This window comes from Crinia signifera, chromosome 4 (genome assembly GCF_055691185.1).
Source record: "Crinia signifera chromosome 4, ASM5569118v1, whole genome shotgun sequence".
Taxonomy (NCBI): Eukaryota; Metazoa; Chordata; class Amphibia; order Anura; family Myobatrachidae; genus Crinia; species Crinia signifera.
The window spans coordinates 304,598,399-304,613,723 of NC_139220.1; the positions used below are offsets into that span (position 1 = coordinate 304,598,399).

Genomic DNA, 15,325 nt, shown 5'->3' on the forward strand with positions numbered 1-15,325 from the left:
CTCACTGCAGAATTAATGTTGTTTGTCCCTTTCTGTTTGGTTTTGTTTTGTTTGCCAATGTATGTCCGCCTTATCTTAATCTATTAAAATTAAAAGTTAAGTTTTAAATCAGAATCAGTAACTAAGAGTGCCCCACAAAAAGAGTCCACTTTCCTCTCTCCTTCCTAGGACCTAACAGCTTGTATTGCAAAGAGCTGCTAAGGCGGTCCGCCGCTGTGCGCGTCTCCTCAGTAGCACTGCCTCCTGCTTCTGTCCCTGCCGCCCCGGTCACATATGTATACCACGCGAGCCGTCTGTCCCTGACGTACGTTTTTGCCACGCTTGAGGTTGCCTCCTCTAGCATCCTCAAAAAGTGTGTGCTGTAAGAAGGACATTTTGTGAGGTTAATTTTCAATAGCAGGAGCCTGGCAAGAGGAGAGCTGGGACCGCAGACAATTAGATCTGTTGGTCCCGGTGGCGGTAGTGAGCAGAGAGTCTGGTTGGTCTCAGGTACCAGCAGCAGTGCAGCGCATAGATAGCCCCGCAGACCCCCGGAACCCTCACTTACTCAGCACCTGACTGCAACTGTGGGGTCTGTGGGACTATTCTTATGCCACTGGTATTAGGGGTCAATAGTATCTGTATACTAGTGTATTAGGGGGTCAATTGTACCAGCTCCCCTTATGTCAGGAGAGCAACATAAATATATTTATAAATAAAATGTCTGCTCTGCACAAGATCTATGTCTCTTCTGCATGGATCCCCAGCTCCCATTAACTATTACAGGACTTTCATCGGGTTGCTCCCACCCTATAGAATGCCCTTCCACGTACAATAAGACTCTCCTCTGCCTCCAAACTTTCCAGCATTCCCTGAAAACTCACCTCTTCAGGCAAGCCTATCATATTTAAGTTCCATATGCATAACCCTCTGAGGCACTTATGTATTATATAGCTTCCCTTCTGGACCTACAAGCTATGCAATCACTGGTGCCTGTCCTTATGTTTCCCTCCTAAATCCCTATAGATTGTAAGCTTGCAGTAGGGCCCTCCTACCTCCAAATCTGTCTGTTGTTACCCAGTTTGTTTTATCACTGTCTACTATTGTAAAGTGCAACGGAATCTGCTGCGCTATATAAGAAACTGTAAATAAATAAATAAATACTATTGCAGAGATATTATTGGAGGGTTCACCGGGCCTACACAATGTTTATTACAGTCACTGGTGCAGAGGATCAACTACAGATGTTCTCCTCCCTGGTTTTTAACAAGACAGATTGATATAATACAAATTGTTTCCTAAAATAAAATGTCCTCACATGTAATCATATCGAAGGGATTCAACTGTATTCTGCACGGCCGATCTCCCATCTAAAGTAATAGGAGATCAGGAGTCCTAAATTAATGTTCTTTTATTATTATGCTAATTGCAGCCAAACAGAATGAATATAGCAATGTTACACAGATAACCCATCTGAAGTCATGGGCATGATTTAAAAAGTGATATTTGGGCACCCATACAGGTCACTTTTGACATATTGCTGCTGATCGTCTCAGGAGGCTGAGAGTGGAAGGTGCCATCAGATGTTTGTGCCCTAATGCAACAACAAATCAATTTCTCTCTCAGGTGATCAGCACTGAAAGCTGCCACCACAGACATTTGTATCATCCCCATTGCAGGGATACAAGGGAACATGAGGAACACGTGATACATTCAGATCTTCAGAGCATGTAAATGACTTCTGTCCAGTGTGACTCCTCTGATGTGTAACTAGATTACGCTTACTTGTAAAACACTTGCTGCATTCAGTGCATTTAAATGGTCTCTCTCCAGTGTGACTCCTCTGATGTGTAACTAGATGATAATTACTTGTATAACACTTGCTACATTCTGAGCAACTAAATGGTTTCTCTCCAGTGTGACTCCTCTGATGTGTAACTAGATTACGCTTACTTGTAAAACACTTGCTGCATTCAGAGCATTTAAATGGTCTCTCTCCAGTGTGACTCCTCTGATGTGTAACTAGATGATGCTTACTTGTATAAGACTTGCTACATTCTGAGCAACTAAATAATCTCTCTCCTGTGTGACTCCTCTGATGTCTAACTAGATTACGCTTACTGGTAAAACACTTGCTGCATTCTGAGCAACTAAATGGTTTCTCTTCTGTGTGACTCCTCTGATGGATAACAAGATGTGGCTTCTGGATAAAACACTTGCTACATTCAGAGCACTTAAATGGTTTTTCTCCCGTGTGACTCCTCTGATGTCTAACAAGATGTGACTTTACTGTAAAACACTTGCTACATTCAGAACATGTAAACGGTCTCTCTCCTGTGTGACTCCTCTGATGGATGAGAAGCTCTGATTTATATGTAAACCATTTGTCACACTCAGAGCACAGATATGATCTGTCTCCAGTGTGACTCCTCTGGTGTGTGAGAAGCTCTGATTTATATGCAAAGCGTTTGTCACACTCAGAGCACAGATGTGGTCTCTCTCCTGTGTGACTCCTCTGATGGATTAGAAGCTGTGATTTACGTGTAAAGCATTTGTCACACTCAGAGCACAGATGTGGTCTCTCTCCTGTGTGACTCCTCTGATGGATGAGAAGCTCTGATTTATATGTAAAGCATTTGTCACACTCAGAGCACATATGTGGTTTCTCTCCTGTGTGATTCCTCTGATGGATGAGAAGCTGTGATTTATATGTAAAGCATTTGTCACACTCAGAGCACAGATGTGGTCTCTTTCCTGTCAGACTCATCGTGTATTAATGAGATACAAATTAGAAGCAGAAGGTTTCTCCTATGCAGAAAATGAGAATAGCTCAGTCCCCCAGATTTGTAGGAATAAATGGTGCCTGTAGGTGGATTGATCTGACTGTTGTGTTAATTTCCACGGCGTCTTCCAAATGAAAATCTTGTTACTTATTTGTCCTGCAAGAAAAAAATATATATTTTAAAAGCTGTTCTGTGGTACTTCTACTATTACTGTAATAGTGCTACTTTATATATAGAACATGATGTATTTTTATATACCATATTAAATATGTCCAAGTCAATTAAAAATAAAATAGGGAAAGATGGGTAAAGGAATACAGCGACTCAAAATACAGTGTCCCTCTCAGTAAAATACATCAGATAATATGCAAACAATAAAATGTATTGTGAATAAAGGAGAGTCGCCTCAAATGCCACATTTGATTATTTACAAGCTTATGCGGTATAGTTATAAGCCAAATGAAAGAGGGGGAGGAGCATTGTGATGCGCTAGCCATGGCGACCATGTATCTATAAAGCAGGGGTGGGAAAGCTCTGGCCCGCAGGCCGTAAATGGCCCCCGTAGCCAGTGCACCAGATGGAGCAACATATTAGTTTTTATAGCATTTGCTCTACCTGTACATGAAATGAATTGTCCCAACCATCTATTAAGATCTGTGGAGATTTCATTACTCAATCTAGGGTAGTTAGTGAGATATTTCATATGAGGTCTTTTATTTTCCATTCAATTGGAAGGTAGATGAAAGGGTGCTTTTCAGTGGAGGAGTGAGGTGGCCCCTTGTCCCACTATGATACCCCCCTCCGCAACATGGTGGTCCTATCCGGAATGGATGGCATCTAATAGTGTTGCAGATAACCGTGTCCTTGAGTCAGTGGCCATTTTCAGTTACTCAGATGTCCTGTTGGTCATCTTCCCTAGTGTTTCCTTTACTTTTTATTTCACTACTCCCCCTCCCGTTTAAGCATTGTTTTACTTTACAGTTAATCACTGGTCTCTTTAGCTCTATTTTCCACTGGTATACACCATGACTTTAAATATAATGTCGTTAAATGTAGACGTTCTGAACTCGCCACGTATGTGCACCATGGCAATACAATTCATAAAAAGCAGAAGATAGACATATTATTATTGCAAGAAATGCACATAAACACCCCACACCCCTCAGTGGCCTCCCACACATTTCCTCACGCCTTTTATTCATCTTCTACAAAAAAAGGCACTGCTATATTATTGCACAACTCATTAGCTTGTATATTAGAACACTCCTCCTTAGACTGAAGGGTCATTTTAATATTTTGGTTCTTCATTTAAGCCATTCCCTTCTGACTATTGCATCAATATATGCTCTGAATATGGAGCAGAGTGCCTTTCATAAAGACTTCTAGCTAAGGGAAGAGTTGTTATCGGAGTTGTTATTGGAAGAGTTGTTATCAGAGGTGATTTATGTATTAGAGGTCATCTATTAGATGCCTTGAAAAAGACTAATAACTAGTTGAAACGCGTTGGGTGCTATTTTATATTTTATTTTCCAGGAGTGTGTCACCCACCACAGTCCAGGGACCTGCTATTGGTGAGCAATCCCCAGGTTTTTCTATAATCTGATTGCAGAATCTTTGTACAGTGGTATGTCATCCATGTGACCCCCTGGCAATGTTTTTATGCATAGTAATTTTTAATGAAAAGTGTTTTTATGGAACAATAAACTGTACAATCCGGCTAGATTGTCTCATATGGACACAAAGAAACCATTATAGGAGGAGACCGGGCCTAGTACAAGTAAGCATACATATGAGATGATTTCCTGTGTACATAAAAAAGGAGAAAATTTGTGTGAAAGAAACCTTTATAAGTTTCCCGATACCCTGTGGGATGTAAGCTGAGTGTGAGCATCAATCAATGTCTCTAGTCTCACGGAGGTGATACCATACATATAGAAAAGAATACACCATTCCGTATAAACTCTGGGCTAAGAAGGACCTGTATTTACAAGAAAAAACTGTGTATAAGGACTACTACACTATGTATATGTTTTCTTTGTTTATATATGAAGAATATAATATAAAAGAAGGTGAGGAGGAGATCCCTTCTATCTATGATTACAAGACCTGCCTCTAAAAAGTTGGTTTAAGGTAATTTTGCCGAATTGTACTAATTTGTTACTTGAGAGCAATTAGGAATCAAGCTTATGGATCAGACCGGTCTCAATGCTGAGAGTATTATATAGTGACCTACATCTCACCTATTATTTATTTACTAATTGTGTGGTAAATTATGTATAAGGTAAATCATTGGTCACTTTTGTAAAACAAAACCATCGTACAGCATAATCCAATTAGTAGTTGGATGGTCATAGATAAAAATGTATCTTCATATGGTTATTCAAGAAGGAATTACTTAATTACTACAATAATGAGAGAGAATACTTTACTGCTGCTACATTACTGGCTTACACAAAGGGTGACATTTAATAGGATGAGATATTTAGTAAGTGAGATATTTGGTAAGAAATCTTCAGGTTTTTTAAAGCGGCAATCATTAACACAGTAAAATCAAACTGCTTTAGCAGTGTAAATGATCGCCGCTTTAAAGAAAAAAACTGGAGATTTCTTACCAAACCTCTCACTTTCTGAATCTCTCATGCTATTAAACTTCCCCCAATGTCACAGACAAACTAGATATTCATATTAATATGTTTACACATTTATTTTGAACTCACAGTAATTTTTATACTTCTTCAAGTATATCTTACCATACAGTGTTCCACATGATAATGTAAAATTGTGTAATAAACTGTAATATCTAGATATTTGTAGAAGTTTTTTGCAGTGCGTTATTTATCAATAGATATCACAAATATAGACTAATAATTGATAAAAAGACAATATCTGTACAATAATATCTACAAAGGTTTGTTCATGTATCAGTATTTTCTTATTTATAATATAATTACCTTACTCCAGAGGTTCCCAATCTTTTTATAATCACGGCACCCTAGAGTATCAGAATTTTTCCAAGGCACCCCTAGGCCCCAAAAAATATATACGAAATTAAGTAGATTGTGTTTATATGTGCTTCTTAGGGTCAGTTATGTGGTAAAGGGCAGGATGTGCTTCGGATTGTACACATTTTTTGATGGGCCGCCATCAGCATTGGTTTTGTCCAGAAATAATTGATCATAAATAATTTGAATTGGTCCTGGACAACCAACCCAAGGCACCCCTGCAAGTGTCCCGAGGCACCCCAGGGAGCCTAGGCGCACAGTGTACAAAAATATCTACAAAGGTTTGTTCATGTATCAGTATTTTCTTATTTATAATATAATTACCTTACTCTGTAGATCCTTCCTCTGTCTCTCTCTTACTCCTCCGTCCTCCCAGCTCTCCAACTGTAACTGATCCAGCAGCTCCTCCATCAGCTCCCAGTGGCCTGATACAGCTTATTTATAGTCACTCCTCCCCATCTCTCCCCAGTAGTTCCCAGGGTGCCCTGCAGGAATTCTTACACTGAAGGTGACATGTAAATTAGGGTAGCATGACATTAGTATACAGTCATTCACCACAGCAGCTCCTTCTGCCCAGCTCCTTGTCTTGTAAATGAGGTGTAAATATTCCTCAAGTCAATTACTAGAATGGGAAATGCTAATTACACCCTGGCAGGGTAACACCTTGTATTGTAATTAGATCACAGCAGCCTCTGGCCTCCTGTTATATCACCAATGGAAGCTTTTGTTTAGAGTCACCTATTGTCCAGGCAGAGAGTCAGCACTGAGATGTTCTACATATCAGCAGGAACTCTACAATGATTTACTGCTAATAATAACAAACATGCATACATACAATTTATATATATCTATCTATCTATATACAAGATATCACTGAACTCACCATGTCTAGGTTGGCCACTTCTTAAACCCTGATATATATGGCAGATTAATGGATTACTTAGAATTTATTATTTTAAATAATTATTTTCTGTCTGATGCATACTTTTTATTACAAGTACATGGGACCGCCATGGGCATAACAGTTTGCCCTAAGATTTGAACATTTGCTTATGGGACTTTTTGAGAACCAGTACATTTAAGGGAGTAATTTACTATACTAACTATGACCAATAAAAAGGAGGAATAAGATAATAAACTGCTTAACTAGTCAAGCTGTCATTATTAACATTGGTTAGCAAATATGTCAAAAGCAAAAAGAAAAAGGGTTCCTATTTTGGGCCGCTCACTAGATTAATCTATATGTGTAAGACTCATTTTGTATGGAATAATTACAGACAAACATATACTTTTTTTCATAAAATTTAACTTTTATTAGTACATATGCTAAAATTGCTAAAAGCCAGCGAAATATAGGGTAGAATGTGAAAAGTGTTGAAAATAATTAAGAGATTAAAAAGATTTTGCACTCTTTTTTTCATTCTATGAGAATCTACTATGTCTTAAAGATTCTTATAATTAATGGGACTCTAAAAAATAATTATCTGTGGGTTCTTTAATGGTGCTGATTATATAGTAAGTCAGTTTACCATTATATCAAAGGAAGGTAAGTAGCTTTTGGGCAATCCCATACAGTTTCAATCATCCCATACTTGTTAATCATTCCATAAGAAATCTTTGCATGCTCAAGTACAGGGAAGCCGGGGCTAGTCTTGGGGCATGACCTCGGAGCAGATGTTGTAGGGTGGAAGTCTGGAGCAATGGGGTGTGCTGCTGAAAGACAGAGGTGCTAAGAAGGAGGTGGAATAGATATCCCCTATGACCCCAGGCGTGTGACGTCTGTTCCGTTGTCCTCTCTGCACCCTCCCGGTCCCGCACGTGGTGCACAGCTTGTCAGTGTGCAAAAACTCTGGACACAGGACACTGATGCTGGGCAACAGGAAGTGCACTGCAGGCGCTCTGTCCCCTGATGAACCCCCACGATCTTTGAGGACAGAGGTACCCCTTGCCGGTCCACCACAATAAATATGGATTTCATCCCCAGGGCAACCCCTGCCTTCATATAAGTTGAACCTTATATCTTGGTGAACTGCGATGGTGGGGTGGCCACCCTTGGTGGGTAAAAGGGCTGCCCTGCCTGGTGTAACTGGGGGCTGTCATTGCCGGGATCCCTGCTTCCTCACTGGCCTAGACAGTCTAGAATCCTTTTTAAAATGCACATATTACCCACCCTCATTCAATGTTCCCTCTAATTTTACGAAGGCTGTGTGCGGCAAAAATTTTTGGCTGTGCAACTTTGGCAAAAAAATGTTTATTTTTGTGCATCACTTCTATATATAACTGGAAACAGAACTTACCATACCTACTCTAAACTCTATTAGATAGCTAAAGGATCTAGGTATCCCTTCAAACTGACTCACTCTGACAAAATTGTCCAAATCATCAAGGAACAATAAAATATTACCCATCACTATTATCCCATCACAGCCGCATCCTATATTTCAGAAAGAAGACCGAATAATACAACAAACCACAATGTCATAAACATACAAGGATCAGCTTAAAAATAAAAAATAAAAAGAAACAATAAGAAGAAAAATGGTAAAACAAACAAAACTCCAAGAAACGGAAAAACTGATAAAATCGTAAGAATAAACTATTTCCCCAGGACCTGAGTTTTCCATGCAGCGTGTTGTTGGATGGGGAATAGAAAGATATTGCTGTATTAACTATAAACAATACTCAACAATTAAAAATATGTGTCCAATCAAGGAATACCCGATAAAAATTATCTCAAAATAGCAATATGATTAATCAAAACCTCGGAGGACATATACAGAGATCAATCAATTCTAACAAAAAGTAAAAAATAAAAAAATGATGATTCTCCCACTGTTACAAACTCTCCATATATGAATTAATTAATTAAAAAACGAAAGTAATAAATAATAAATTAACAAGCAATAATAAATATATAAAAATAAATGATTAACAATAAAAAATCGTCATGTAAATTAGCACTAAACATGTATTACAAATCAATAGTACTTATGGGCATTTAATTCCATTAGAAATAGCCAGACTTATCAATGATACTATACTGGCCAAATAAGAACAATCATTCAATTAATTTAACCTTTAAATACTCGCCTAGTGTGATCAAGCTCCCAGAGCGAAACGCGCGTCACTTCCTGTCCCGACGCTCACAGGCTCACAGGAGATGTGAACGATGGATGAGACAGCTGACTCCTAACACCTTCTCCCTGCCGCGGTAACGTAACCGGCACATTTAAACCTTTCCGTGAGTACTCAAACGCCAATTAAGGCGCAGCACCCTATAAAATGATAAAGGATTTACCTGCTGCTGGCTGAGTAACCTAGTCAGAGATAAGAATACCTGACATAGAAAACTTTTTTGGTGTCCGGACATTTCTGCTGTCTATTAGAGAACGGCAGGTTTCTGACATAGAAAATATGTTTGCGGTCTCGACTGCCACATAGCACATTACTCTGTGAACAAGGTCTCATGACCAGTGCAGCATATATGAGTACCAAATGTTACCTACTATGTATACTGTTTAAATCTCTCAAGTGAAAGATTAGATCTGTATTATTATTCCAAGCGCTTTTTCCACATAGCGCATTTTTCTGTGAAAATTGATTTTTGAATAGCGCAGTGTGTGTAGGTACTAATTATTTCTTGTCATACACAAACTGCCCTAATTTCCTAAAAAAACTAAATTGAGCAATGCTGTATTAACAGCCCCAGCGCTCATACTGCCACATAGCGCATTGTTCTTGTGATAATTGTTTGATGACCAGTGCAATATGTATTAGCACTAACTGCTATATGTCATATAAGATTGCTCAATTTCTGGAATAGACAAATAACTGATCAATATTGCATTTAACAGTCGAAATGGTGAGATTTGCCACATAGCATATCTTTCCTGTTGAGAGAATTGATGAGAAGTATACCATGCAAATTGATACCACAATAAAAGTGTTACCTACAGACTTAAGAACGGAGTGAAACTCCATAATTGTCCTAGAGAGAGATAAACAAATCTGTTGTGACTTCTGTGAGAACTAAACCTCCGATCAGCAGTTTCTCTCATTCTGACGCCCACTGCATTCATTGTCTCTGCAAGTGTGAATAACATCAGAGATTGTATCTGCGACCGGCGTCAGAACAGCACAAAACTGGTGCATGTGTATATTCTGTCTGGGTGACAACTGACACTTATCTCTCATCTGGTATTCTATGCCCACAGGGCAGATACCAGGCAGCAGAATGGTGCCAGTATGAATAACCCAGATATCTTATCTTCCATGAGGTATGCAACACTTTTGAACTCCTCTACCCACACAGGTTCGGAGTGAACACTCTCTGTCAGAACAGCCGGGTGAATTTCCTGCACTGCAATTTATTGCAACAGAAAACACTCTGAGCAGTACATTCCTGACACAATAGAGAGCTCACATCCTTTTATATCTATCTATCTCTCCCTCAGTGCTGAAGGTACGAAAGGAGCAAACTCTCACTCAGTATTTTACGTTTTTAACATGATACTGAAAAGCAGAATTGCTCCTTGGTGAGAGAAATAGCACAACTTATCCTTCTCTCACCACCATACAGATCAGGATTCTCATCCAATAAATTGACTGTTGTACACTCCCCACTGAGAAATTCTGGAAATAGGATTGTAGATGCTGTTCAAACCTGCAACAGTATCAAATCTGCCCTGAAAACACACCTCATTTGTATCTCAATTTGCTTTGCAGTTTGGAAAGTGTAGCAAAGATAACAGATTGATAGGAGGAAAACAGATTCAGCAAAATAATTGCATGTCACTTAGACCTGTATACATAAACTATTGAAAACAAAAGGGAAAGGAAATATTGTTGGGATTAAAAGCCATATAATTACCCCAACATTTGAAGAGGGGTTGATTCATATTTTTTCACCTATAAGTTAAAGAAATTTCGCAAACTTGATACAACAACCAATATATCTGCTAGATATATTTGGTCAAAGATAAATGAACTGGGAAAACTGAGGGGAGATTGAACAACCCTTTGTACATCACTTACTTTGTGATTTGGAGTATTTTTACCCTTTATGTGTCTGATGACAAAGAATTCACTTTATATGTATATATGTGTGTACGTCTGTATTTTGTATTAAGCACTATTTGTTTTAAGGCATACCAAATAAAAGCTAAATTGTAATAATATAATTAACACCAATTTAACAACAAAGAGTGCCCCGGAAAAGACTAAATCAGTCTTTCTTTCTGCACCCTAATGCGGACCCCCCCCCCCCCCCCCCCCCCCCAAAAAAAAAAAAAGATAACTGGAAAATGACCTTGTATTTTGTCTATTGGTAAAATTCTAGTCTGCGCCTTAGCTGCCTATATTCTTTCAAAACAAAAGGAGACCACCTAGTCTCCCTACAATGGACAATGTATGGGAAAGAGTGTTCTGAAATAAGAATAAGGGCGCTTGTGTGCTGGAACAAAAAAAAAACAAGAAAAGAGAGACAAGTACTCCCCTGTGACTTCCAGTGAGTCCTGTTGTAATTCTCCATTGTGCTTTTCTTATTGAGGAATATGAAACGACAAAAGAAAAGAGAGAGGGTCGTTCCCCTTGTGTAACCCTGTTTTTTTGGGTTTCAATCACTCTATTCTGTAGTATGAACAGTTTTATGATGTTATTCACTTCAGATCAATCGGGGTACCTCCCCCTTACAGTCACACACACAATGTGCAGATCAATTCGGCTTACAAATGATACTCCCAGGGTCATCAAACTGCAATCCAATGATAAAAGACGGGGTTCTCCCCCTAAACCATATACTCACAAAGTAGTAGATTTCAAGGCGCATAGAGCAGGTTCTTTCTCCCGTGGATTTATCTCTCCCAAACCAAGAATAAATTCTGGATCCTTGTGTATATAAACAAGTATCCTTTATTGTAAAATACACATTTAAAATCACATGGGGCTATTGGGCTGTATGGAACCGGTTAGGGCTGGAGCCCTGGAGAGCCAGCTGGAGAAAAATGGCTCAAACATCATGTTGTTTCCCGATTATGCAAGAGAGGTGCAGTGACAAAGGTTGAAATTTGTAAATGTCAAGAAAAGACTGAGGGAGTACGATATACAGTACTCATTGATATATTCTGCAAAGATGAGAATAATTGTAGAGGGAGAAACCAAGTTCTTTTCAGCTCCAGAAGAAATAGCTAAATCGCTGGATGGCAGTAGAAAGTAGCGGGGGGGGGGGGGGGCCTTTGGGCATGGAAACAGATAATATATATATGAATGTGATACCCAATTGATCTACAGTTCATTATTCAGCACATGTTTCTTTCTTTTCATCTTTAACACAGAGTAGATTCCCATAGAACAAAAACACACAGGCCACTGTACCCCAACCTAGAATTGGTGAGTTCAGTGATCTCTTATATGTAGATAGGTAGATGGATAGATAGACATAAAATGTATGTATGTATGTATGTATGTATGTTATTATTATTAGCAGGGAATCATTGTAGAGTTCCTGCTGATATGTAGAACATGTTTCTGCGGACTCTCTGCCTGGACAATAGGTGACTCCTAAATTAAAGCTCCTATTGGTGACATAACAGGAGGCTGGAGGCTGCTGTGATCGAATTAGAATACAAGGTCAGGTGTTACCCTGCCAGGGAGTAATTAGCATTTACCATTGTGTTGCACAATGTATTGGGGAAAGTATTTGTGTCATCCGGCTGGACAACAAGACGTTTTTTATCTCTTTGTCTTTTCTCACATTCAGTAGCTAGGAGTGGGTGTTACTCGGAAGAAAAGGATATGAAAATAGGAATTAGTGATACAGTTTCAATTCATGTAAAAAAAAATTTCAAGTGGTTGGTTTCTTATACAGAATGAATCTAAGGGTTGCTTTAACTGCCTACCTCGCTCACCTCTATGAGAGAGATGAGGAAACACATAAAGGTTTCTTTTATGTTATTAAAGTGGAGTGCATGCCTTGATAAAGGTCCGGTAGGACCGAAATGTGTTGGTGGTACTAGGAAGTGTGAGCAGCCTTCCTCCTTGTCACACTGGTTGTATGTATAAGGACTTTTAAATGTATATTGTTGTGTCAGTTTTGTAAACTGTATATTTTTAATTTTTTATATATATTTTTAATAATATTCTGGTCTTGATCTGTACCTGAGACTTTGCATCTGTTGGAAATTTATATTTACATGCGAGTACCTCATTGGGGGGTGTCTCCATCTCAATTTTTATACAATAAAATATAAATTGTGGACTGTAAGGCGATATCTGAGATTACTATGCATGAATTCTGAAATATATGAATGTTTTACTACATAAATATGGGACCCAGAGCCACAACAGAGGGGATAATATTAAGCCAACCTTGATTATTATGTGAATTGGGATCACCCAAAATGGCCAACGCTCCAATCAAAGCCTGGTTGAACATCTAGTGAAAGTGACGGTGATGTGCAGCATTATGATCAGCTGTGGGACCAGGGATACTGGAAAGAATGACATGGAGACCCAGAAATTGGTGCAATGCGAGATCTGTGATTTTGAACATGCACTGAGAGTGTGAAGCGAAGGGAAGTCACATAAAATGACTATGTTTAACCAATCTCGGCCATCCCACGGTGATTACTGCACGTAATTTTGATGATATTTCCAGCTAGATAATGTCTATTACAGTACCTTAGATTAGTATTAGTATTAGATTAGTATTAGGCATTTATGTTCGGGGTGATATGTGCCTTTTGTGGGTCATCACTGTTATTAAGAAATATTAAAAAAAAAAAATATATATATATATATATATATATACTTGCAGGGGTTGGAGCGGCACTCACAGCAGAATGAAGAGACAGGTACACATAGTTACAAGAGCGACGTTTCAACGTCCTTTATTTGGACATTTTCTTCAGGCTAATGCTCATATGAAAAAAAAAACTTGGCTTTATACACCACCGTGCTGTGGTGTATAAAGCCAAGTTTATAAAGTTTATAAAGCCAAGTTTTTTTTGCTCTTGTCCAGACGTGACTTGTGCAATACGATACGGTGGATATGCTGATTATCTTTTACTTATATGTATGTGCTTTTATTACCTTTTTCAGTAAAGTCAAACTGTGAAACTTACCGGTGCGCTCCTTCTATTTTTTATTTTATATATATATATATATATATATATATATATATATATATATATTTATATATATATATATATATATAAAGGGAAAAAAGTCGTCACTCTACTGCTTGTGTAAAAGATATTTGCACCCCGTGCCTTCCTCTGCTGCAGACTGTTAACCAGGCCATATCTCGTCATCCTGATGTTGAGATTAAATCTCGAAAGATCTTGAAGAACCTGTGTGTGGTCTCCATTTCTTCTAAGTCGCCCAAGTGCTGCCTGGTGTACTATATATATATATATATATATATATATATATATATATATATATATATATATATATATATATATATCTCAGCTTGAAGACAAACAGAGGCACTCCTGCGGACTTGTGATAAGCAATTTAATGCACAAAGGTGACCGACGTTTCCGGATTAACACTCCCCGTTTTCAAGGTCTACACCTTGAAAACGGGGAGTGTTAACCCCGAAATGTCGGTCACCTTTGTGGATTACATTTCTTATCACTTGTCCGCAGGAGTGCCTCTGTTTGTCTTCAAGCCAAGTTCTACATCCTTTTCCCTGAAGGCACCCGCGGCAGCTGCTTCATGTTTACGGGAGTGCCGGGCTGACACACCAGCTATATATAGATATAGATATATCAAAGCTTTCCCGCCTTCCCTTCCTCTTTTCCTTATTGCCCCTGATTAAATTATCTGTTTACTTTTTACTATTTCCTTTCATTATTTCTATGACTTTGTGATCACCCCTTTTACCTTATAATATTCTGATTGGTGCCATGGTTTCCAAATTGAATAAAATTTAGTGCTTGTGCCTCTAGATGCATAAGTAAATTTTTCGTGTTCACATGTGATATTCACAAGATTAATCCATTCCTTAATTTCAGGGCCTCGTACTGCCATCCAATGACGTGCAATAATCACCTTCTCTAGTGCCATGAGATTCAACAACAATGATCCCATCTCTCTGGAGATGTCCACCCTCTGCCATAGTCCCATAACCATGTTGATTTCTGAGAGGGCCTCTTGAGACACCCCAAACCCATGATGATCTGACATATCCTTTCCCAGAAATATCTCACTCTCCTACATGCCCATAGTAGATGCCAGAATGTGGCCCCATTTTTCCCACATTTTGGGCACGCATCGCTATTTACTTAATCTATTTTTTTTTTATCTGACGAGGTTATGTATGTTCTATGCAAAATGTTAAACTGAACCTGTTGAATTTATATAGAGTTTGTTGCTTTTTTTTTTGAATGGCTAGTGCTATTTGCCAATTACTCTCATTTATATCTGAGACACCTCTGGTCCACCTCTGCATGAGCTGTAACAGACCAACATCATTTATATTTACAGATAAATGATCATAACCTTTTGAGATATGCTTCTGAGTAGTTAATTGTTTAATGAACTGTTTGATTGCGGCTT

General features: G+C 38.6%; 1 protein-coding gene and 1 long non-coding RNA gene across 4 annotated transcripts in view; both read right to left on the bottom strand.

Annotated features, from left to right (window-relative positions):
• The window catches only part of LOC146075774 (uncharacterized), an 86,118-nt gene that overhangs the window by 3,711 nt on the left and 67,082 nt on the right, over nucleotides 1–15,325 (bottom strand). For all 3 annotated transcript variants that reach the window (XR_014473625.1, XR_014473626.1, XR_014473627.1), the window contains one exon: nucleotides 6,089–6,266. This is a non-coding gene — a long non-coding RNA (uncharacterized LOC146075774). The remainder of the gene's footprint in view (nucleotides 1–6,088; nucleotides 6,267–15,325) is intronic.
• LOC146075771 (uncharacterized) overlaps nucleotides 1,373–15,325 on the bottom strand; it is a 190,645-nt gene continuing 176,692 nt past the window's right edge. The window contains exon 2 of the mRNA XM_083185364.1: nucleotides 1,373–2,918. Within this exon, the coding sequence (XP_083041490.1) occupies nucleotides 1,610–2,746 (1,137 nt within the window). The 5' untranslated portion in view covers nucleotides 2,747–2,918 and the 3' untranslated portion in view covers nucleotides 1,373–1,609. The remainder of the gene's footprint in view (nucleotides 2,919–15,325) is intronic.